Below are 24,256 nucleotides of genomic sequence, written 5' to 3' on the forward strand. Positions count from 1 at the left end.
TGTTCTCGTGCATACCAGGTACACTTCATGACTGCAGTACATTTGTTATGCCAGGAGGTGACGTTTCACTGTCCTCCCTGCCTCTAGCTCTGACATCCCATGCTCCATGCCTACAATCTGCCCTGAGCATCAGGCAGGGTAGCATAAATGCCTAGTTAGGGAGGTCACTCACCGCCACTGAACCCCTGGGAAAGGCATGGGTCTGCATTCACTCCCACTTGTTGGAAAACGAGGCTTCCCTAAGGTGACTGAGAGTAGGATTAGTGAGTGGGTACAAAAGAGCTACAAGGCAGCTGAACATGCGCAGTTCAGCTGAGCCGTGCTCAGGAGCCTGCACCGCTTCCAGTTAGCGCTCTCCCATCTCAGGGGCCGGCTGTGAGCGCTCAGCTTCTGCTGCAGCGCCGTGCCTGCCTGCTCGCCGCCACCCCGCCATGACGGTCAGGGGCTCACCCTCTGGATCTGCAAGCCCTCTGTGAAAGTCGCCTCCGTCGTGGTCTCTTCCCAGCAATACAAGAGTAACTAAGACAAGGGCACATCTTTTTTGTGATGGTTGCCCCATGGCAGTGGTACCGTTTACACAAGTGGGCGTATCTTGCGTTTGCCAGAGCTTCTGGAATACTTCTTAGTTATAGATGTGTGTATGTATTAGAGTATTTATGTATGTGTGTATAGATGTGCTTATAGTACATATAAGCACATTATATGGGGCAATAACACTTTGGTGTGGATCTGCAGAAGTGTTGCTGGGACCAGCTGATCACGAAGCTCTGGCTAACATTTGGAGTACAGGCATATTTGCAGAACTGGCAGCTGACAAACCACTTTTCCATGAAGACTCAAAAATGACCAACTCTTTGGGCTTTTCAGATCATCGGGCTCCTGATAAGGAGGTGGATTCGTCACACAACTCTAATACATTCCTCAAGTGCAAACCAGGAAGCTGTGTCACATGTTAGGGAGTTGGAGAGAAATGGCTTGGATTTACTGATGCTGCTAAGTGAATTTATTTGTAGGTAAAGTGGCACTGAGAAACATTTAGGTGATTTGGATAATTAGATTCCGGTGATATAGCCTTCTGTCACAAAGTTTCAACCATCAAGAAGGGATGCTTGGATGTTTTACTGCTGATTCTGTCTTGTGTATTTTTCTTTGTTTTAAAACTTATTCTGTATTTCTAATGTTAAAGGTATAACTTGGGGCCAGGACACTCAGGTGTCAAGCGCCAGGCCCTGGGTTCAGTCATCAGCACTGTATAAACCAGGCGTGGTAGGTAGAACACCGCAGAACTCTCTAACTCTCGGGTTAGCAACCCCAACGCGGGACCAGCGAGGCTCGGGAGACGCGCGGTCCCGCCCAGCGGGAGCCGAGGCAGCTCCGCCCACAGGGAGGAGGGGCGTCAAGAGCCCCGCCCACCGGAAGCCGCAGTGTCGCGACAGCACCGCCCACAGGGAGGATGGATGTCCTGGAACCCCGGTCCAGCAAGCCTTTGCCTGGCGATAGCCCCGCCCACGAGGAGGAGGGGCGTCCCGGGCCCCGCCCTCCAGCGGGCGTGGCCTGCGGCGCGCGGGAAGCGGCAGGCCGTGGCAGCTCCGTGCGGACAGGGTCCCTGCAGGTAGGCTCCTCGCGGATCCCCGGTGTCCGCGCCTTTGGGCCGGGTCGGGCTGCAGCTGCTCTCCCGGGCCGCAGGGCGGGATCGCGGCGTGCTCGGTTCGGAGGCCGGTCCTTCCCCGGCCGCCGTCCCCCCCGGGACCCGGGCTCGCGCGCCTCCCGCCAGGCCCGGCTGCGCCGCCGTGACCCGCGCCCCTCCCGCAAGCCCCGCCCCTCTCCACGGCCCCGTCTCCCGCGGCTCCCCGGGACGCCACCTCGGCGGGATGCGCTGTGCTGCCCGGCCTCGCTCCATCTGGGCTGTTTGGTTTCTTTCTCTTCCGGAACCGTAAACTGGTGAAGTCGCTGCCTGTGCGAGGCTTTTAGCGGAGGATTGCAGACGTCTGCGTCGTCCGCGCCGCCAGCTAGTTCCCCGCTGGTTACCTGGTTCGCCCTTGCTGTTCTCTGTTTAACGTTTACTCACGTTTCCAGCCTCCCTTTGCCCGGCGGAGACCTGGGAGGATGAAAGTGATAACGTGTGAAATCGCCTGGCACAACAAGGAGCCAGTGTACAGCTTGGACTTCCAGCATGGGGCAGCCTGGAGGATCCACAGGCTGGCGTCCGCGGGGGTGGACACGGCCGTCAGGGTAAATAAATGGGCAGGCGGGAGGAGTCGAGGAAGTCCTGTTCGTTTTCATTCCTTTATTTGTAACTGAAGCCAGCAGCTCCAGTCGGTTTGCTACCCAGCCCAGAATGCTAAATTCTCAGGCCTGGGGTAAGCAAGGAATGCTGGGGAGATGAGCTCTCTTAATTAACATTGCCCACATTGTTACAAGTGGGCTCTCGGTAGTTTAGAACTAAACTCTGGTGCCTGCGCCTGCCCCCTGCACTCGTGAGGTCCTGGACGGAGGATCTGAAGTTCCAGATTCTCCTCAGAAGTGCAAAGTTTGACGCCACCCTGGGCTACGTGAGACCTTGTTGAAAATAGTAATACATCTCCCTCTTGTGCTGTGCCCAGTTCCTCTAGAGTGAACTTGAAGTGCCAATGGCGGGTGCCGGGGCTGTTGGCTTGCAGTTTTGCTAACATTTCCTTCTATTTACAAAGTTTCAGAGAGAACCATTTTTACCAGAAAATAAGTAGTCGTCTGGTGGGAGGAAGATGGGAGATGGCAAGTCTGTTTCTGTATTGTCAACAGATCTGGAAGGTGGAGAAGGGGCCAGATGGGAAAGCCATCGTGGAATTTCTCTCCAACCTTGTTCGGCACACCAAAGCTGTCAATGTTGTACGCTTTTCTCCAACTGGGGAGATTTTAGCATCTGGAGGCGATGGTAAGTATTGTGCTTAACAATCCCTAACCTTGACACTTCATGTCTCCTGACTGATAGTGCCATCTGAGCTGGGGTGATAGGCCTAGGCCTGTAATCATGGCACCTCTTAGGCCAACATGGCAGGACTGAGACTTGAAGGAAAGAAACTTCAGATACTGAGATCTGAGCTGATTGTATCAGGTCACTATCTGCCTTTCAGATTGATTAATACGTAACATATTTGAAGAGTATGTCAGCGTGGGAAGATGGAGGACACAGCATTAAACTCAGAAGATGTGTCTAAAAATAGTTGCTTCATTTGTCCCCTGCAGGCTGGCTGGGTGTGGAAGGAAAAGTGCGTGCTTCCGTCAGCCTCCCAGGGGCAGGCTGCTGGGTCTGTCTAGCCGTCAGAGTCACCCCCATGTAATTAATGGGCTTTGGCAATGTTCTCAGAATCTTTGGCAGTGTCTGGAGAAGATTGATTTGTATTGTGTACCTGTGCTTAAGTGAGATAAAAGAATATGAAAATGTAAAACTCTTATGCCATACATTAAGTACTCTGGAGAACAGCAGGATGTAAAATAAGTCTTAGTTTTGTTTGGAAAAAGACAAATAGTTGCCTTCTCTGCCCTACTGCCCAGAATCTGTGGGGTGTGAGTATCTGTGTACATCCAGCAGTGATGTAAGCACAGGTAGCGTGCACGCTCCCCACATTCACGGGAAGGTGCTGAGCGGACAGCGTTGAGGTTACAGGCTGGCTTCTGGGAGATGGCCCCAGGACAGGTCCCCTTTCCCAAGTCCCTGGGCCTTGAAGACCGACGCCTCCCTCTAGCCTGCACAGGGAGAGTATTGGTCTGTCGGCCACCTCACCTCCAGCAGGCTCCCTGACCAACTTGTGTAGCTAGGACTCCAGGAACTTTGAGTGAGCTCCTTTTGTCTGTGTTTCCTGCTCCCTCATTCACTCTCCGTTTCCGGGACATGCTAGAAGGATCATGCTATGCAGTGAGCCTGTAGTCAGCCTGTAGTCAGGTTAGGTTCAGACCATTGCTAGTGTCAGGCTACAGGTCTGGTGTGTCCTTACTGGTCTGAACAGATGGCTGTCACAGGTGTCCTAGCCACCGTGCTGTGAGTGCTTTTTGCAGATGCCCCGTGCTCGGTCCTCACGGCACTGTGAAGTGGTACGCATCAAGGTGACGCTTCCACGGGCATGACTGGCAAACTCTTGGCTTTCCTCTTCCTGATCAGCTGTCTGTTCGTTGTTTCTCGGGTCTCTCAATGCAGACAGTTACTTTGGAATGTTATTTTGCTGGCTTGGAAGTGTGTGCAGATGGCAATCCTAGTTCAGGGCCATTATGAGTTTGTTTCATTTTGTTTTGTTTCAGAAGAAGGCAAATTTACTTGTCCTGTTCAAATTCTCTGTTCCTCTGAGGTAGGTCTCAGTAGCCCAGGCTAGCCTTGTGCCTCAGGCCTCCTGCCTCCTGTTTCCAAGGGCTGGATTAGCACCACCACGCGCCCCGCCCCTGCTCACATGCTCAGAAGTGAACAACTCCACGGCCAGAGTGTCTGTCCACAGAGCAACGTGCGGTTTAAAGCTCCAGAAGTGAGGGAGGGCACAGGCACGCCTGGCTCCCACTGCACTGCTTCCCTCCACAGATGCCGCCATTCTGTTGTGGAAGATGAATGACAGCAAGGAGCCGGAGCAGATCGCTTTTCAGGATGACGATGAGGCGCAGCTGAACAAGGAGAACTGGACCGTGGTAAAAACCTTGAGGTAACAGCGAGGGACCGTGGCAGGGATGATTGTTTTTTTTTAATTATTCTTTTATAATCTATGATCATTTCTGCGTATGAGTACGAGTGCAGGCCATGGTGTGTGCGAGTGCCCGCAGAGGTCAGAAGAGGGCGTCAGATGCCCTGGAGCTGGGGCTGTGGGCGTCCTGTGGTGCCCAGAATTGGCGCTGAGGACAAAACTCGATTGATCAGAAGAGCAGCAGGTGTGCTCGAGTTCCCGCGAGTAGCGACTCTTCTTTACAGCCCGACTGCCTTAGTGCTCTGGTGCCTGACTCGGAGCCTTTGCTCCGAATCTTGTCTTCCTCCACCTTGTTTTTGAGCCAGGCTAGGCTGGCTTTGAACTCTCCATCCTGTTCCCTCAACTTCTCAGTGCCAGGATTATCCATGTGGGTTCCTGATGCCCTTTGATTCACTGTATATACAGATATCCTCGAAATCACCCGTTTATGGCCAGGCCTGACAAAGCTCCACTGGAAATTTCTAGAATCTGATTCGAATGTGGGGGTTCCAGACTTTGGACTTTTTGATGGCTTTTCTCTATTTGCAGAAATGTTATTTCTTCTGTCTTTGGGCTCTAGGGGCCACTTAGAAGATGTGTATGATATTTGCTGGGCAACTGATGGTAATTTGATGGCCTCTGCCTCTGTGGATAACACAGCTATCATATGGGATGTCAGTAAAGGTGAGCAATTTGTCCAGTTTATTAAAGTGATGTGTACACGAATGTGCACACCCGTGCTGTGCCCGTGGAGTCCAGATAGGCTGCCTGCTTCCGTGGAGTGTTTGTAAGGCTCCCATCTGGGAGCCACTCAGTTGTGTCCTTTGCAAGAGCAGCCAGTGCTTCGACCTGCTGAACAGACCGAGTGCTATGTTTTTGCTGTTAGGAGGAGGAAGGAAACACTAGGTCAAGGAAGCTGAGAGGGGAGCAGTTTTGGCAGAGGCTGAAATCAAGGCCACTCCCCAGACCTCCCTCATTTCACCCTGTCAGCATGCACCTCAGCTACGGGTCCCGCCCACTCTTGCCTCCTTCTGTTTTCCAAAGTCTTCCCTTGGGGAACTCAGGTCCCAGAGTCCTGATTCCTGGTCTGCTGGCCCCTGGTTACTCTCCTCTTGCTGTGATAGGCCACCGTGACCAGGGCAACTTAGAAAAGGAAGTGTTTAATTTGGTGCTCATGGTTTTAGAGGGTTGGAGTCCATGACTGTCACGGTGCGGTATGACAGCAGGCAGGCAGGCTTGGCGCTGGACAGGAACTGAGAGCTCACATCTCGGTCCACAGCCATCAGGCAGAGAGGGAGAGCATGCTAATTGGAAATGCCATGAGCTTTTTAAAATTTTGTTTAGTTTTTTGAGAACGGTTTCTCTGTATAGACTCAACTGTTCTGGACTTGCTCTGTAGACCAGGCTGGCCTTGAACTCAAAGCAATCCGCCTGCTTCTGCGTCTTCCAGACTACAGGCATGCACCACCACAGCCCAGCTTGTCATGAGGCTTTAAGAACCTCAGAATCCACTCCTAGTGATACACCTCCTCCACCAAGGCCACACGTCCTAATCCTTCCCAAACAGGTTGACCAAGCGTTCAAATATACGGGTTCCGGGCCATTCTCATTCAAACCACTGTGCTCCCCTAGGTCTGTTGTTTTCTGTCTAGCTTGCTTCCCAGTGTGATCCTAAGCCACTCTAGTCTGTTCCTCTGACCGCTTTTCTTTACCTCACCCTTGGAGACAACCCCCTGCCTGGGATCTGGCTGCCTGGGATCCAGGTTGAATTCCACCATTGAGCTTCTCAGCTCTGGCCTCACAGCTGCTTCTTAGACACTTGCACGTGCCCAGGCTGCCCTCCTGTTCTCCCTTGGCTAGTTAGTTTACTTGCGACCTACACAGGCCCCCTTGAGCCCTTCTCTCAATCCCCAGCTTCTTAATCCCAGCCAACTTCCCAGAAAGGCTTTCAAGGAGAGAGATGCCCTCGGGTGGAGCAGGGAGGGAGAGCATGTCAGAATCAGGCTCTAGGCGCGTGTCCCTGTGCTCTGAGGGTCATGGGCACTGTGGTTAGCAGTGCTGGTGGGTAGTGGGCCTAGAAGCTGGCGGCAGTGATGTGGGTGAGAGGAACGGAAGGAGGTGAAAGAGTCGGGAAAATGAAGGAGGAGAGGGTCTTCTCGCCCACCGCTGTCATGCATTGAGCCCAGGGCCTTGGGCCTGCTTCTTTGCTTTCAAATGGTTAAAGCCTTTCAATAGTAACTTACAATATTGAATATTGCATGGTTTGAGAGAAATGTACTAATCTGAGTAGCCTGATAATTTGGGGGCTAGGCAGTAGTTCTGTATAATCCAGAAGCCTTCTTTTACGTGCCAGCAAAACAGGCATTAAGTTAGATAAATAGAATGTCACATTGATGTTTGCTGCAGAAGGATTTGCACTTGGAGGTGAATGCAGGACTAAGTACCCTTAAGCTGTGCAGGGGAGTGTGTGTCAAGCTGATGGGGGCCCTTTGTGCCAGACACCAACCGTGTTAAGATGGTAGATGGACCAGGAATGAGCAGGGCTCTGGAAAATGATAGAAAAGTGGTAGGGCATAGCTACACAGTGGTTAGGAATTGCAGCAAAGAATCCCAGACCAAAGCTGTTGCTGAAGAATAATTCAAAAGCAGAAGTAAGCGAACACTGTCAAATACAGCTGTTGGTGTACTTTTTAAAAACTCTTATTTACATTTCTTTTCTCTTTTTCTCCCTATTCCACCCCAGTCCCTTCCAACAGCCCAACACCAGGTAGGAGAGAGCAAGGGTTAGTGGGAAAGGGGGCACAGTTCTCTTAGCTGCTTCGTGCTGATCAGGGTCATTGGGTTTCTTGGACCCAGTCTAATCCTCATTTCAGGAGATTGCCAACTTCTTGTCTCACAACAGCAATCAGGAGCAGCCTTGTTCTTTCTGCTCTCCACACTCTCTGGGCTCTGACATTCATTCTCTCTCTAGAGTCCTCAGATTTAAATTCTCTGCAGCTGGCACAGAGCCCCTCTCAGAGCCCACATGAGGCAAATAGTCTGCTGCTGTGGACCATTAAATCAGTCCACATCCCACACCTGGGTCCAAAACAAAAACATGTTTCTATCCACAACATATGGTAGGTAGTTCATATGTATAATCTCTGCCCTCAGGAGGCAGGGGAATTGCCTTGAGTTTGAGTTTTGCAGTTCTCAGTTTCTCAGTTGCCTCCACCACATGTGCTAAGCTCAGCTGTGATGGGGTGAGGGGTTCTCTCATCTGTGTGTGTGTGTGTTGTCAGGTGTCATTGTCATCAGTGTCCTGGTCCCCTCCGACATCCCCATCCTGTCCCATCCTATTCCATCCCTTACCATCACGGTGGGGTGCAGGCAGACACGGTGCTGGGGAAGTAGCTGAGAGTTCTACTCTGGACCCACAGACAGCAGGAACTGACTGAGACACACTTCCTCCAGCAAGGCCACGCTCCCTTTTAGTGCCGCTCCCCTGAGCTGAGGGGGCTGTTTTCTTTCAGACTACTGTACTACCCAACCTAGAGAACGACTCTTGGGCCTGTGGTTTCACTCCTGTTTTCTGACCTCATAGCCTGTATTCCCTGAAGGCACCTGGCCTCTTACCCTGAGTGCTGTGACAGGCGCTGGGGCTGTGTGGAGTGACCTCTGCATCCCCTGAGCCCAGTGCAGGCTTTGGGACCACCTCTCTGGGAACGAGAAGGTGGCGTGGTTGCTACAGCGTGGTTCCTGGTCCTTGTGGTAATATGTTTGTGTGCTTCTTTGTAGGACAGAAGATTTCCATTTTCAATGAACATAAAAGTTATGTACAAGGAGTAGCCTGGGACCCTTTGGGCCAGTATGTTGCGACCCTGAGTTGTGACAGGTGTGTAAGTCACATGGAAGTGTCTGCAAATGTTTTATCACAACCTCACTGAGGGGCTGACAGCTTTGGCACGTTTGTTCTTGCCTGCCTATTCCAACAAGATGGGAGTTAGAGACTTGGGAGGTCAGTGCCTTAGGGAGAGCTGCCAGTGCCGAGTCCTCACTGGACGGTGAAAGAACAGAAAGAACTCGTGTTTGCCTGCCTGTGTCCGTGCACCGTGTGTGTGCATTGGGTCCCCTGGAACTGGAGATCCGTGACGGGCACAGACTGGGTCCCCTACAAGAGCAGTGCATGCTTGGCCGCCGGCCCTGCTCTGCACCCCAGAGGAAGAGACACGCTCAACTGAACCCCACTGATTTCAGGGAGACAAACCAGCAAAGGTCGTGGTGGAGTCAAGTGTTCACGTTTTTACAGACACACACACTTTGCCCTCGCTCGGCTTTCTCCTACAGTGGCCGACATGATATTGTTCTAGATTTATTCATTTTACTTTATGTGTATGAATGTTTGCCTGCATGCATGTCTGTCTGTCTGTCTGTGCTCACATCCATACCAGATCCATACCGTGAGCACGGAGGTTAGAAGACAGGTGACGGTTCCCCTAGAGCTGGAGTTACAGATGGTTGTGAGCCGCGTGTGGGTGCTGGGAGCTAAACCTGGCTCCTCCGCTGGAGCAGCCAGTGCTCTAACCATTGAGCCGTCTCTCCAGCCTGTTTTTAAAAAAGATTTATTTATGAATTTATTTAATGTGCATTTGATGTGTTGCTTGCATGTATGTCTGTGTGAGGGTGTCAGATCTTCTGGAACTGGAGTTACTGTTTTGAGCTGCCATGTGGCTGCTGGGAGTTGAACCCAGCTGCTTCTGCTCCTAACTGCTGAGCCATCTCTCCAGGCCCTCATTGTTGGTTTTGTTTTTGTTTTTGAGACAGTGTTTCACGTAGCTCAGGCTGGCCTTTCTATGTAGCCAAGGCTTCTTTGTTCTTCAGATCTTGCCTCTACATCCTGAGTGCTATGATGCCAGCTTGCTCCACTCTGCCCCGGAGACTGAACACAGGCATCAGCCATGCTGGGCAAGCACTCTGGTAGCTGAGCCCTATCTCCCATCCTCAACTGCTTTTAATTTAAAATTTGAATTTACTATGGCTCTGAAATGCAAACGAGGTTGTAAGTGTTTGTTTATTGCAGACCCTCCCACCACGCTCTGAGTGCTGTGCATTTTCTGACCTCTCCTGAGGTATCAGAGAGGGCAGCTTGGTTGGTGGGAGCAATGGGACTGGAGAGCAAGATGCATTTGTCAGCGTTTTCCATCCCTGCACTTTTACGGACTGAGGGGAGCACAACTGTGTGTTACTGATCTCCCGCCTCAGCCTCTGACAGCTCACTCTGTAACCCAGGCTGGCTTTGAACTCATGGTGACCCTCCTACCTCAGCCTTCCATGTACAGGGATCACGGGTGTGAGTCACTATATCTGGCATTCCTAACATGAGACCGCCCACACAGATGGAAATGGTGGCGCACGCCTGTGATCCCAGCACTTGGGAGGCAAAGGCAGGCGAATCTCTGTGAGTTCAAGGCCAGCCTGGCCTACAAAGTGAGTTCCAGGATAGCCAGGGCTACACAGAGAGACCCTGTCTCAGAAAACCAAGAAACCCACACAAAACAAATGTCACTGTAGCCATACATGTGGTTGCCACTGGGCTAAACATTCACGGCTCAAAAATTAGGATTGCATCTTCCTCAGGTGAGAAGCTGAACTCTATTTATTCTGTGAGACAACCTTAAGGGAAATGAAGTAAAGATGAGTTTGCATCGTGGTTTCCCAGTTTGGGACACTTAAGTGATTGGTGCTTTCTCCTGAGACTCAGTGAGTCTGCTTGTCTGGAGCGGCTCAGCTGAGGTGGTGTGCACCCACAGGCCGCAGTGGGTTGTTTCTGTGTGAGGCCCAGTTCCCGGCCCAGCATGGGGCTCAGACTTCTCTCTCTCCAGGGTGCTGCGGGTCTACAGCGCCCAGAAGAAGCGTGTGGCTTTCAATGTCTCAAAGATGCTGTCTGGCCTGGGGCCCGAAGGCGAGGTAGGAAGAGTTTTTATTATAACTTCAAGTGTGTGTGTGCGCCTGTGTATGCATCTGTGTGCCCGTGTGTGTACTTGTCACAGTGCTTATGAAGGTCAGGAGTCCGTCCTTTCCATCCACTGTGCGGGTCCCGGGGATGGAACTTAGGCCGAGTTGTTCACCTCCAAACCACTTGCCAGCCTAGAACGCGTCTCCACCCTGTCTCCACAGTGCCTGGAGGGCTGCTGAGTCCTCCTGGGCTGCCTTACTGGCGTGCCAGTGATAAGCGGTGGCTTTGTGGACAGTGGGGGGTTTGGGGTGGCTAAGCTCTGTGCCCCACAGGCCCGGAGTTTCCGCATGTTTCACGATGACAGCATGAAGTCGTTCTTCCGAAGACTCAGCTTCACTCCGGATGGTTCTTTGCTCCTCACTCCAGGTGTGTGACAGCACGTGACACAGGGATGTGATGGCCACGGGGCCGTCTGTATTCCCGCTTTGGGGCACTTGAGCTCATGCAAGTGTGAGCAGTACCCAGAACTCGTTTTCCTTTCTTCTCTGAGTCCAGGTCTCCTGGAGCTCAGGCTGGTCCTGAGGGTGATCTTGAACTCTGACCCTCCCAGATTATGGGTGTGCACCCCAGGCCTGGGGGTGTAACTCTTAAATGGTAAGAGTGGTGCAGGCAAGTCAGTGGAATGTGATAGAAGTGGCCCGCGTGCTTTTTTTTTTTTAATTTATCAGTGTTCTGCCTATATTCCAGAAGAGGGCACCAGATCTCATAGATGGTTGTGAGCCACCGGGTGGTTGCTGGGAATTGAACTCGGGACCTCTGGAAGAGCAGCCAGTGCTCTTAACCTCTGAGCCATCTCTCCAGCCCAGCCCTGATGCTTTTGATATGGTATGTCCTATACAGCAGGCCTCTTAGTTGGCAAAAAAAAAAAAAAAAAAAACAAAGCAAAAGAAAAAAACCGGAAAGATGCATGTGGCTCATTGGCCAAGTGCGTGCCTGACGTGTGTACGGCTCTGGGGTCAGCCCTTAGTATCATAAATAAGTGAAGGAGTGGACGGTTTACCCCCAAGAGCAGACTCTGATGCCTAGGACCAGGCTAAGGCAGAAGTGAACTAGTGACAATTTAGATGTTGCTATTCTGTTCAGATTGAAAAAAGTAACAGTTCCATGGTGATGGCAGGATGTGGGCATTGCCCTGGGAACCCTCTGATCCCCATGTCTCACATCCGAGACGACATTCCTTAGCACAGGAGTACAGAGGAATTTCAAGGCGGGGAGAGAAGTTCAATATCCTTGGCTGTATAGTGAGTTCAAGACCATACTGGGACGCTTAGGACCCAGATAAAACCCAAACAACTAAAAATCAACCAGCCTCCCCCACACACCAAACCCCTGAAGCCCGCAGATGAGTGCGTCTCAACACGGGCCGGTGGTTTCTGCTGGCGAACATTGTGGAGCCACCAGCGCAGAAGCTTAGTGCCGTGCGAGCTCTTGTGAGTTTCTTGCAAGAAATGCCCTGAATAGACCCTGTGGGAGTTGTATGTGCCCGAGCTGTGACTAAGGGTTACCTGTGCCCAGGGAGACAGAACTGGCATTGCCCTGTCCCAGCGCGTGGGCTGTGGGCAGCAGGCAGCTATGCACACAAGAAAGAGGAAAATGGCCTGCAGATGCTCTCTACCTCGTGAGAGTCAGGCTCTGCCTCCTGACAACCCGAAGGCTGCTGTGGAGAGACGGGTGGCCAAGGTCTGAATGCTGAAAACAAATCTGGGGGCTTCGGGCAGGCCACCGGCTCCACAGCTGGATTTGACTCTGGGTCAAGCACAGGGTTTTACAGTTGTGAGCTGGTGGCTGTGGGCTCTTCCATCCACCGCCTTCCTGGGGCCTGGGGCCCTCCCCTGGGCTGAGGTGGCAGGCAGATAGAACTGAGGCAGAAAGCCGCTCTCACTGAAACAGTGTGACAGTGACTCTTCCCTCCCTTCCCCCGCTCCACAGCTGGGTGTATGGAATCCGGTGAAAACGTGACAAACACGACCTACGTGTTCTCCAGAAAACATCTGAAAAGGTACGCGGTGGAGGAAGGGTCTCAATTTTGCCCGATTCGCCTCTGTGGGGCGTCAGAGCCTGTTGCTAACCTGCGTCACCCTCGCAGGCCTGTCGCCCACCTTCCATGCCCAGGGAAAGCCACGCTCGCTGTCCGCTGCTGTCCTGTCTACTTCGAGTTGAGGCCGGTGGCGGAAACAGGTACCGTCAGAGCCACCGAGGGGTGGGTGTCCTTTCTCCCTGGAGGGGGATCTGGTGACTGGCCTGTGGGGAGAGCTGTGTGGATTTGGCTCCGGTTTTCCATTTTGTTCATTGTTGCATGTAAGAATTATGTATTTCTGTGGGCACTGTGTGATAGTTCAGTGTGTGTATAAAGTAATATTTGCTGTGAGAACATCAAGAGTCCTCTCCTTAGCCTTCTGGACACACACATATTCATCTGTGGCATCCCATGATCCATTGCGTGTCTTTTTTCTCATTGTCTGGAATATACTTCCATCTACAGCAATGTTAGAAAATACGGTAGTATTAACCAGTTTTCTGTTGTTTGTTTGTTTTTGTTTTTGAGACAGGGTTTTTCTGTGTTGCCTTAGCTATCTTGGGCTTCCTTTGTAGACCAGGCTGGCCTTGTGGATCCACCTGTCCCTGCCTCCCTGAGTACTGGGATCACAGGCATGCGCCACCGTGCCAGGCTTAGTGCTCACTGGTTTTGTTTTGTTGTTGTTTGACTTTTGGAGAGATGTGCTGTGGTGTAGGGCGGATGACCCTGGACCCAGGTCTCGGGCGCCGCCGCACCCAGATTCAGGTGGTGCTGAGCTTTGCACGCTAAGCTGGTATAGTCCATGGACTGAACTGTGTCTGTGTTCTTTCCTCTTCCTCCTGTGTGTCTGAATTATTTTTTATTTTTTGGTTTTTTGAGGCAGGGTTTCTCTGGGTGACCTTGGCTGTCCTGGACTCACACTCACAGTGATCCACCTGCCTTTCCCTCCCTGAGTGCTGGGATTCAGGCCATGTGTCTGAATTTAGTCTTGTGCCATGCTTTGTGTTTTACCCTAACTGATGCTGGGTATTTCAGTTCTTGTAAATATTCTTGACATTTGTTCTGGGATGCAGTTATGTTGCTTAGAAACAGTTTGCTGCTTTGGGCTGCTGCATTTAAGACTCAGTAGGTAGGGCCAGGCAGCGTTTGGTTCATGATGCAGCTTTCACCCTGAGGGAGGCCTTCTGCATGGTAACTGATGAACTGTGAGGGTCCCTGGACCTGTGGGAGGTGCAGGCTGCTGCCCATGCTCACTTCTCCAGGCTCCTCCTCAGCCTGTTTGTCAGCACTGAGCTCACCTGCAGCCTGGAACTCCGGCACCTGAGCGTGGAGGCTTCCTGAGCTTGGAGGCTCATAGCCTCTCATAGCTGGGAGTCTTCTGGATGCCCTGTCGGCCTTCACTGGGCCTGCCGGGCAGTTCCACTCCATGCTCAGGATCAATGCCTCTTGCCACCTGCTGGCCAGCATCTGGAAAGCGCTGACCACTTGCTTGGCCTGGCAGAACAGGGAAAGTAAATCTGGTCTGTTTTCTTCCTGATGGAAGCAGACACTGCTTTAAAGCTTAATCCCTAATGTAAATGGCACCATTAACTCAACAGCGCTCTAAAAACATTTCTTGAGCAGGCAAGGCTGTTTACACCTGTTATTGCAGGACTTGGGAGACGCTCTGGAGGCCTGCTGTGAGGTTGAGGTTTGCTTGGGCTGTATGGGGGGTTATAGGTCACTCTGGGCTAAAACTGAGTGATGCTCACACACACACACACACACACACACACACACACACACACACACGACTTGGTAAAGTGTTTCTACAAGGAAGCTGCACTTACTTCATGACACTCCTGGTTGGGCCTCTGATTCCTAATATTCATGTAAATGTAAGAACTGAATTCTTTTTCCTTTTTCTTTTTCTTTTTTGAGATGGCTTCTTTGTGTAGCCTTGGCTGTCCTAGAACTCACTGTGTAGACCAGGCTGGCCTTGAATTCACAGAGGCAGAATCCACCTGCCTCTGCCTCCTGAGTGCTGGGATTAAAGGTCTGTGACACCTGCTTGAATTCTTTTTTGGTTTTTTTTTTTAGACAGGGTTTCTCTGTGTAGCCCTGGCTGTCCTGGAACAGACCAGGCTGGCCTCAAACTCAGAGATTCGCCTGCCTCTGTCTCCCAAAGTGCTGAAATTTAAGGTGTGTGCCACCACTGACTGCCTGGCTTGAATTCTTTTTTTTATTTTTATTTATCTTATTCTTATGTGCGGGTGTGTTCGTTGCCTTGGTTGCATGCAGCAGTGCATGTGTGCAGGTCAGAGGATGCCCGTAGGAAGCAGTTCTGGCCTCCTACCATGTGTGAGTCAAACTCAGGCCGGCAGGCTTGGTAGCAGGGCCTTTACCAATCACCCATCTTGCCAGCCCAGGAGCCGAGCTCCTCTGTGCAGCTTACACACACTAGCATTGAGTGGCGCGTGTGTCCTTCCCGAGGAGAGTGTGGCAGGCGGGCTCTCTCCTTTGGGAGCTGCCTCTGTAGCTCCGCTCTGCCTGTCCTTCCCCGCAGAGGAGCCCAGCCCCGAGCTGGTGAGCCTGCCCTACCGGGTGGTGTTTGCTGTGGCCTCCGAGGACTCCGTGTTGCTGTATGACACGCAGCAGTCTTTCCCGTTTGGCTACGTGTCTAATATCCATTACCATACCCTGAGTGACATTTCCTGGTGAGTGGCTAACGGTGTGGGGGAGGGGCGGCGTCATAACATTGTCCTGCTGCGGCAGCTCTGCCCAGCCATGAATTCTGGTACCATGCGCATTGCCCTGTGCGCTGAATCAAATCCCCGTGAGCTGAGGCCCTAGGGACTTGTGGATCAAAGGCCTCACCTGCCAGCGTCACCTGACACGCCCTTCCTCTGATGCCCCACTGCTGAGCTGGCCAGTACTCAAACAAGGCTGAGTACGGACTGCATGAGTCCCATGCAGCTTAGGGTCCTCCACTTCACCATCCGCCTGAGGTCACCTCGCAGTCCTGCTGCACGGCTGGATGCTTGGTGCTGAACCCAGGGCCTCGTGCATACTAGACAAGACTTTGGTTTTCTTTAAATTTCTTTGTGTGTGGGGGGGGGGCGGTGCCACAGTTCACACATGGAGGTCAGAGGACAGCTTTGTGGGTCGGTGCTCCTGTCGCCTTACACGGCTCCTGGGACGTGAGCTCGGTCACCAGGCTTGCCTAGCAAGCACCTGGACTGACTGAACCATCTTGCTGGCCCCACGTTTATTTTCTATGTTGGGAAAGGAAAGGGTCACATTTATCCAGGTGACGTCAAGAGGAGGGCACATAGATCAGGATGGCTTCCAAGACCAAGATGGGGTTGGGAAAGGACACTGTGTGCCCAAAGGGTTTGTTCAGGCATCCGTTGCTCTGTTCCCCTGGCTGCTGCCTTCAGACAAGCAACCCTGTGGCCGCCTCCACCCCCATGTTTTAGGTTCACACTTCCTATGGAAGATTAAACAATGATGTATAGACGTCAGGGACCTCTGACTTCCTTCTTGTTCTGGGACGCAGGTCCAGCGATGGAACCTTCCTGGCCATCTCCTCCACGGATGGCTACTGCTCCTTTGTGACCTTTGAGAAGGGTGAACTTGGTGTACCTTTGAAAGAGAAGCCAGTCTTGAGCATAAGAACTCCCGATGCTGCAAAGAAAACCAAGAACCAGACACACCAGGGATCTTCGCCAGGATCCAGACCCGTGGAAGGAGCCAGCCGAGCCCCAGACCCCAGCAGCCCCTGTACCACCCCCTCCCCGACCACACGGTCTCCAGCCCCGCCTGCCCCCCAGGACAGCCCCTCAGCCCCTCCTGCTGGCAAAGGCCCCCTGCCGCGGCCTGCTGAAGAGAAGACCCTGCAACCTCCTAGTCAAAGCACAAAAGCTCCCCAACCGCGGAGGGTCACGCTGAGCACGCTGCAGTCCTGGAGCAAGGCAGCCCCCCGGTAAGAGCAGCTGGCAAACAGAGTGGGTGTGAGGCGAGCCCCGACATAGCAAACACGTAGCTGCTGCCCCCTCCTGGACCTGGCCCTCCTACCCAGGGCTAAGGCCCAGCCTCCTCCCATGACCCCACCCGTGACGAGTGCTAGATGGTTTCCTCTAAGCTTCATCTCCCAACTCTCCTGCATGTTTCCAGAGTGCGCTCTGCAGTGTGAGGCCTCTGTGTCTGCTTCCTGGATGTCTGCCACTCCTGGTGACGTTGGAACCCCCTGAGACCCATTTGTCCTCTCTCTGCCTGGTCTTGGTGACCCCTGCCTGCCGTAGTATTCTCTGGGCTGTTTCCTCCTGCGTTATAAGTGCCCTCCTTTCTCAGCTCAGCTCTGCTGCCCAGGGACACTGGAAAGCTTTCTGACACTGACCAAATGTCGCGAACAGTCAGCTTAACAAGGTTCCGAGGCTTTCAGCCGCGGTTAATTGCCTTGTTGCTCTAGGCCTGTGCCAGCACAGCACCCATGGTGTGTGTGACAAAGGAGGGTCACCTCACGGAGAGCACGGCAGGGAGAAGGAGCCAGTGTCGGGCGTCCTCAGTGACCTCGCATCAGCCCCTAGCCCAGGTCCTCAAGCTGCGGGTCAAGACCCCACGATCAGATACCCTGCCTGTCAGACAAGAGTCACAACAGCAAAATTACAGTTACGGAGGAGCAGTGAAATGATTTATGGTTTGGGATACATTGTCTTTTTGGGTTTTTTGGTTTTTGTTTTTCTTCTCTGCCTGTGCTGGAACTCACTGTGTAGGCCAGGCCGACCTCACACTCGGAGGTCCACCTCCCGCTGCCTACGTGCTGAGGTTCAGGCGTGCACCGCCAGTGTGGTTCACGATCATGTCTGGATAGGTGTCTGCACTGGGCAGTGATCAAATCGGCATCTCCGTGAATAAGTGTCCAGCCTTTCTCGAATCCGGTGCCCGTCACTGAGCACGTCCCATGCTGTGCACTGGGCACTGAACTTACTCCTTGTCTAGCTGTGGCACCGAGCCAATTGCCGAGCCCCTCCCATCCGTCACTCCAGCCTCTGTAGTCGTTATGGTCTATGTGACATCAGTCCAGTGGCGTGTGAGGCTGAGGCCTGTGAGCCTGGAGCGTCCTGGACATAGGAAGTTCCAGACCAGCTTTAGTACAGACAAGACTCTCCATCTCCACATACAAGAAAAATCCGTGAGAGCAACCTTTCTCAGCCCTCATCTGGGGAGATCACGTGTTTCTTCCTGGGCCCATATGTCACGTGCATCCCAGGCTTATCCTGGGACACAGATGGGAGGGTTTCCTTTCCTGGATGGGTAGTGCCCATCTCCCTGAGCCGCCTGGCCGAGGGGCACTGGCGGTCCTGGTGGGCTGGGGCCTGCAGGTGATGCTGTGGGCGGTCCTCCCTGGCCAGTGTCTCCTGTGCAGACAGCGGCTGCCTGCATCCCTCTGCACCAGGAGGTGCCTGACTGGGTTTTCTTCTGCATTTTTGGTACCCAGTTATCCCCTGACTGCCCGCCCTACTCCACCTGTCTCCTTCCCTGTTCATCCTCTAGGGCTGAGTGAGACTGAGTGCATTTTTAAAAAACGTGTGTGTGTGTGAGTGACCTTGGAGGTGACCTCCGAGGCCAGAAGAGGGTGTCAGGTCCCTTAGAGCTGTCTTGACAGCACTGGGAACTGCAATTAGGTCCTCTGGCGGAGCAGCAAACACTCTTAACTGCTAAGCCATCTTTCCAGCTTCGTGATGTGGTTGTTTGTTTGTTGTTTATTTGTTTGTGTTTTTTTTTGGGGGGGGAAACAGACACTATGTAGCTCTGGCTCTCTTGGAACTCAGTATATAGAGTAGACTGGCCTCGAACTCAGACTGCCTGCTTCTGCCTCCCTGAGTGCTGGCATTAAGGTGCGTGCCACCATGCCCAGCGCAATTCTGTTTTTTTTCTTTTAGGTATGGGAAGGTATTCTCTGAGATAGTTTTGGTGTTAAATTCTCCTCTTTATTTCTTCTGAGCCATTTACCAAGCTCTCTGCAGTTGTAACTTTTTAAAAAATTACTTTATTTTATTTACATTGGTGTTTTGCCTCCATGTATGTCTGTGTGAGGTGTCAGATTTCCTGGAACTGGAGTCCCAGACGTTGTGAGCTGTCATGTGGGCGCTGGGATTTGAACCCAGGTCCTTTAGGAAGAGCAGCCAGTACTCCCAATCACTGAGCCACCTCTCCAGCCCCTGCAGTTGGAACTTCAAAAAGAAAGCACTAGTCGTTGGGAAGTAAAGCCTAGGATTTAAAAGGGGGTCATGTGTGTTTGGGGTGTGTGCGTGTGCTGGCTGTGTGACCGCTGACTGAACTGGGAGCTCTGGAAGGTACTGCTGGCTCCGCCTGTGGGAAACCGAAAGCCCTTCCTTTGGTGGTTCTGTGACCTAGCAGTTCTTTGACACTAACGAGCCGCCCACCGTTCTTTAATCAAGGAGAATAAACTTAACACCGTTAAAGGCAGATGACGTGCCAGCCCTGCCCCCTGCCAGCGGAGCTGCCCCCTCCACAGCTGGGCCTCAGCCAGGTAAGGGAGGGGTCGGACATGTGTTCCTGTGGCCGCTAACACCTCCTGGTTTGGGGTCAGCTCTGGGCGGTTGTTTGCCTTGCCAGGGAGTGAGGTGACCCTGCGCGCCAGGCAGGAGCTGCTTCTGGGGGCGGGCCTCCCCGTTTGAGGGCTGGCATTCGGGCAGGGGGTTATAACGTCCCTGGGGCCACCCCTCTTCTTTTTCTTTTGTTGTGTTTTGCCTGTGTGTATGGGGTCCCCTGGAACTGGAGTTACACGCAGTTCTGAGCTGCCATGTGGAGGCTGGGAATTGAACCAGGGTCCTTTGGCTTTTAACTGCGGAGCCATCTCTCCAGCCTCCACCGGATGCCCCCTCTTGCCTTGTTGCATGCTCAGCTGTCACAGACATTGCTTCTCTCTGGACACACTCACCTTGGCTGAGAGCCAGCCGTGTGGACGAATTCCTCATAGCAGTGCTGGATCTCACCAGGCCGTTGGCTCCTCGTCTTGCCTCTGTGTTTCACGTCACCCTGACTGACACAAGTCCTCGTTTCTTGCTAACCTTGTGTCTGCTGATGTTTCAGAGATGCCTGGAGAGCCCCGGGATGAGTCCCCCAAACTGAAAAGACCCAGAGTTGAGGAACATGAAGGGGACCCCCAAAGCCTGAGTCCTGATGAGGCTACCAAGTCTGCTTGAGGCCTGCTGGGGCATATGTGCACAGGAGCAAATCCCAAGATGCTGAGGCTGCTGTCGGTGATATTAGCGGAATAAACTCATGAATTGATTCCCATAGAGAGAACTGTGTGCTGACTTTGCTCTACCAGCCCATTCAGTCATTCCTCTCCATGGGGACTCTGTCTGCTGTGCTAGGCGAGGGCCTCTTTTTGATGAGTTTCTGAGACCAGGAAGCCTGATCCTTTATCCCTTGCTTGCCTTTGCACACTTTATACACTTGGATGCTGCCCAGCTGGTAGAGGACAGAGCCAGGAGAAAAGCCAGGGACCCACAAATGAGGGATTTAGGTGGAAGCATGCAGTGCTCCCCACGGCCACTGGAGGTCACTGTCCGCTGAATCTGCTTGATAGCTGTCCTGCTTGGCTAGAAGCCTGAGCTCAACCTGCCCTAATGGGCCAGTGCAGAGTGGCCTCACCTAGAGGGTGCCTGGGGGCAGCCCCACCCCTACCCGTCCACCCTGGAGTGCTGTTCCGGGGCAGCTGTGCTCAGAAAGCAAGATGAACTCAACCCACCTGGCTGGTGCCACCCGTTCACAATCGGGTTCTGTGGTGATCGGGCACAGTCGGCACACCTCCAGAGGCTCCCGGTGCCATGAGAGCCACCCTCTGGGACGGGGCAACTGGAGGGTACAGCACCGAAGGGCCAGTGGGACCTCTGACCTCAGTGATTCCCAGCGGACATCTAGGTGTAGCTGCCCGAGCGACTCCTGGCTCTCCAGAGACCAGAGCCAGTGGGAAGGGCGTGCCGAGCAGGGAAGTTGGTGGGCACACGCTGCTGCCGCTGCAGGCTCCTGCCCAGGTGGGGATCCGCCCTCAGCTGCTGAGCACTCCCACCACACCATGCAAGATGGACGGCTTACTCAGACTTTGGGAAATTAGCGGGTTAAGAACATTTGATGTTGGCTGGAGAGACGGCTCAGAGGTTAAGAGCACTGGCTGGCTCACAACCATCTGTAATGAGATCCGGTGCCCTCTTCTGGCCTACAGGTAGAGCACTAAAAATTAAAAAATAATAATAAATAAAATATATATATATACATACATACATATGTGTGCTTATGTGTATGTGTGTGTATATACACACACACACGTATGTGTATATGTATGTTTGAAGTGAGCTGGACACGGCACACTCCTGTAATCCTGGCACTTGGACAGGCAGAGGCAGGCGGATCTCTGTAAGGTCAGCCTGGTCTACAGAGTGAGTCCAGGACAGCCAAGGCTGCACAGAGAAACCCTGTCTCGAAACATACCCCCCCCCCATGAAAAGGAATATTTTGATGTGTATGAGTGTTTTGCCTGCATGTATGTGTGTGTACCACACAGGCGTCCAGGAAGGCTGGAAGAGGGTGTCTGATCCCCAGAACAGGAATTACAGGCAGTGGTGAGCTGCCTTGTGGGAAACTGGGAACTGAACCTGCGTCTTCTGCAAAAGCAGTAGGTGCTGTTAACCTCTGAACCATCACTCCAGCCTCCAGGGATTTAACTTAGTTGCATCTAAAAACTCTTCAAATCGACTCAGAAAATCCGCCACCAGCTCGGGAACCCTGGGAGCTGAGATCAAAGGCTGTGGCTCAGGGAGGCGAGCCGGCAAGATCAGTGCAGTGCAGCCTGCGGCTCACTGGCCTCCAGGTGCTGAGAACCCCCTCCGTGTAGATGTCGCTATGAGCAAACGCACAAGACCAAGAACGCGAGGGGGTCGGTCTGGCCCTGCTCAAGCCTCGCCCCTGCACGCAGCAGCGCAGGTGCTGAGCGGAGTGAGCCCCGCACAGCAGCCTGCGTGCTGCCCTGCACCCAAGTCAACTGCACTTCCCTTGGCCTTTTTGTCCAGGCTAAACATCCCTGGGGAGAGGGGCCCTTCAGACTTGCAAGCCGCCAAACCACCGCAGTTCTCCGGGTGGAGGAAACCATCTCCACAGCCCAGGAGACAGAGCCATGGAGCCACCTGGCGAGAGGCACAAAATGGTCTGTGCTCCATCGAAGCTATTTGTTCTAAGGCCAGCACTGGGTTTATCCGGGCCTTCTGTTTCCTGGCAGGTGAACAAATGGAAGAAATGGGCTTTCTTAGCCACAGACCCCGGTGAGATGCAGGCCTGCTGGGCAGATGTGCCGGCCCCAGCTGGGAGACTTGAGCCACCTCCACCCACGAGACACAGGCTGCCAGTCAGCTCCATCCTCCCCTTGGCTTCTGTGCCTCTGCTGAGCCACTGGGACCATGCAACTGTGGCTTTGGTTTTCAGGACGACAGGGTTCTCTCCACTGTGCTGGGCTAAGATAAAGGACTTGATGGAGCTGGGCGGAGAAGCCAGCCTTTGAGTATCCAGACTTCCTTTTGAGCAGGTGTTCCGAAGTCTGTTTGTGGCCAGCTCTATAAGCATGGGTGAACTGAAGGAGGTCAGGACAGGACCCTGGAGCAGGAGCTCATGCAGAGGCCATGGAGGGCTGCTCACTGGCTTGCTCCTCATGGCTTGCTCAACCTGCTTTCTTAGAGAACCCAGGACACCAGCTCAGGGACCACCATCCACAACGGGTGGGCCCTCCATCAGTCACTGAGAAAATGCTTGCAGCTGGATCTCCTGGAGGTGTTTTTAGAACTGAAGTTCCCTCCTCTCAGAGGCTCAGTGAGGCAGAGCGCAGCTGACTGCACGCCACTGTCACACCTCTGTTTGGCTCAGCCAAAGTCAAAGCTGTGTATAGCGGCTTCCACAGAGCACTTGCTTCTCAGGTCCCCTGTACTCCCAGGTCCTTTTATCTCTCCAGTCCTAGGTGGGTCCTGTGGCCTGGAGCCATTACTTTTCATTTGCCTTGAGTTCTCTGTATTAATCCCTTCTGGTCAGCATACAGAGCCAGAAACCAAGATCCGCTCTGCTCTCTCTCATACACATGCAAACAGACTCCCCCTCAAAACAGGCCAGTCTATTACAATTGCTGATGTAAATTCCAATAAAATATTAGAACGTAGGTCATATGCAAATATTTCAATGAAAATTAGTTTATTTTTTAAAATCACGAAGATTTCAATGGGTCAGAGAAAATTGGTACAACATTGCAAGAGCCCCTGCTGTTCCATGGACCTCCAACCAGCTCTCCTAATCGGAAGAAAGCAGCAGAGACGCCATTTTCCTTCTTGTCACTATTACTATTGGTGAGCTAGGATGTCTATGTAGCCGTGACTGACCTTGAGCCCTCAGAGGCCTGCCTGCCTCTGCCTCTCCAGTGAGCCACCAAGCCTGGCAAGAAGCCCTGTTTTAAAGCCCTTCTGTGGCGGTTATATCCTTCACAACTTGACGGTGTAGGATACAAACCTTTGGGCATGTCAGTAAGGGGCGCTGGGAGATGAAGAGGGTCTCTAACACGGGCATTCTGTGGGCCAGGGTCCTGGAGGTCGGGACAGATGGCTCAGTGAGCAGAGCACTTCCCACAGAAGCGAGGGGACTCCAGTTTGATCCCCAGGACCTACCTGGGTCTGACAGGGCAACATGATACAAACACGGATGAACAGGCCAGTGGAGTGCCGGCCCCTGTTGGTGGTGACACTGCACCGAATCCCACTGAAGCTTTCCTGTGACTGCGATGTGGCAAGGGCCCTCACTAGCCTCTGGCACCGTAATCTGCCGGGTGGATATCCGGCAGGTGGAGCTGGGAGGAGGGTCGGCCAGTCCAGCTGGACCTCCCCAGATGCCCCAGGGAATAAACCACCAAGCCGGGAGATCTCGGTCCTTTTTATAGGTTTGGATCAGGAGGCAGGATTAAGGAAGTGAGGTAAGATGATGTAGGGCGAGGTTAGGTAGCACAAGGAGAGGTGGGCCAGCGACAAAGTCCATGTAACAGTTACCAGGCAGGGTTGGTTTTAAGGCAGATTTGCTGAATCACTTTTGCTTGGAAGTGGCGCCTCTTAAATCAGAAGCTAAGGACAGGTCTCCAAACTCGAGCCAGGCTCAGGTCGATGCAGCAGGCCTTATGAGGCCCAACAGTAGTCAAGCTGTCAGGAACTCAAGCAAGTCTACTGTTACTTTAATCTTTTTCCTACAGCGGCCATAGTGCCCACTATCTGCCTGCGGTCTGCCCAGGGTGAGCTTCAAGGCCACTAGTTACCCTCTTACATACATTTGTTTCTCTTTCTTTCAATAGTTTTCTTTTTTTTTAATGTACATGTGCCTTTGTGTGTATGTGTGGGCATACATGTGCCAGGCTGTGTGGAGCTCAGAGGACGACTTGCAGGAGGTGGTTCTCTCCTTCCACCAGGTGGGTCCCGGGGATTGAACTCATGCCTTTAGGCTTGGCAGCAAACTTCCTTACCCACTGAGCTTTGC

General features: G+C 52.9%; 1 protein-coding gene across 1 annotated transcript; it reads left to right on the forward strand.

Annotated features, from left to right (window-relative positions):
* The first annotated feature begins 1,570 nt into the window (after window positions 1–1,570).
* On the forward strand, window positions 1,571–20,604 carry Chaf1b (chromatin assembly factor 1 subunit B). The gene is made up of 14 exons (XM_055614879.1): window positions 1,571–1,612; window positions 2,077–2,232; window positions 2,782–2,914; window positions 4,547–4,664; window positions 5,263–5,366; window positions 8,460–8,556; window positions 10,544–10,628; window positions 10,950–11,043; window positions 12,607–12,676; window positions 12,764–12,855; window positions 15,240–15,390; window positions 16,233–16,658; window positions 19,138–19,229; window positions 19,793–20,604. The coding sequence occupies exons 2-14, from the start codon at window positions 2,107–2,109 to the stop codon at window positions 19,903–19,905; spliced, it is 1,701 nt and encodes a 566-aa protein (XP_055470854.1). The 5' UTR covers window positions 1,571–1,612; window positions 2,077–2,106; the 3' UTR covers window positions 19,906–20,604.
* Window positions 20,605–24,256: the final 3,652 nt, after the last annotated feature.

This window comes from Psammomys obesus, unplaced genomic scaffold, assembly GCF_907164565.1.
Source record: "Psammomys obesus unplaced genomic scaffold, mPsaObe1.curated_primary_1811, whole genome shotgun sequence".
Lineage (NCBI taxonomy): Eukaryota > Metazoa > Chordata > Mammalia > Rodentia > Muridae > Psammomys > Psammomys obesus.

Bases quoted from the DNA above. Each gene is read 5' to 3' on its own strand.
- Chaf1b (XM_055614879.1), top strand. From the start codon at position 2,107: ATGAAAGTGATAACGTGTGAAATCGCCTGGCACAACAAGGAGCCAGTG. The intron at 11,044-12,606 runs GTGTGTGACAGC...CCCGCTCCACAG, and splicing joins TTCTTTGCTCCTCACTCCAG to CTGGGTGTATGGAATCCGGT. The intron at 19,230-19,792 runs GTAAGGGAGGGG...CTGATGTTTCAG, and splicing joins CACAGCTGGGCCTCAGCCAG to AGATGCCTGGAGAGCCCCGG.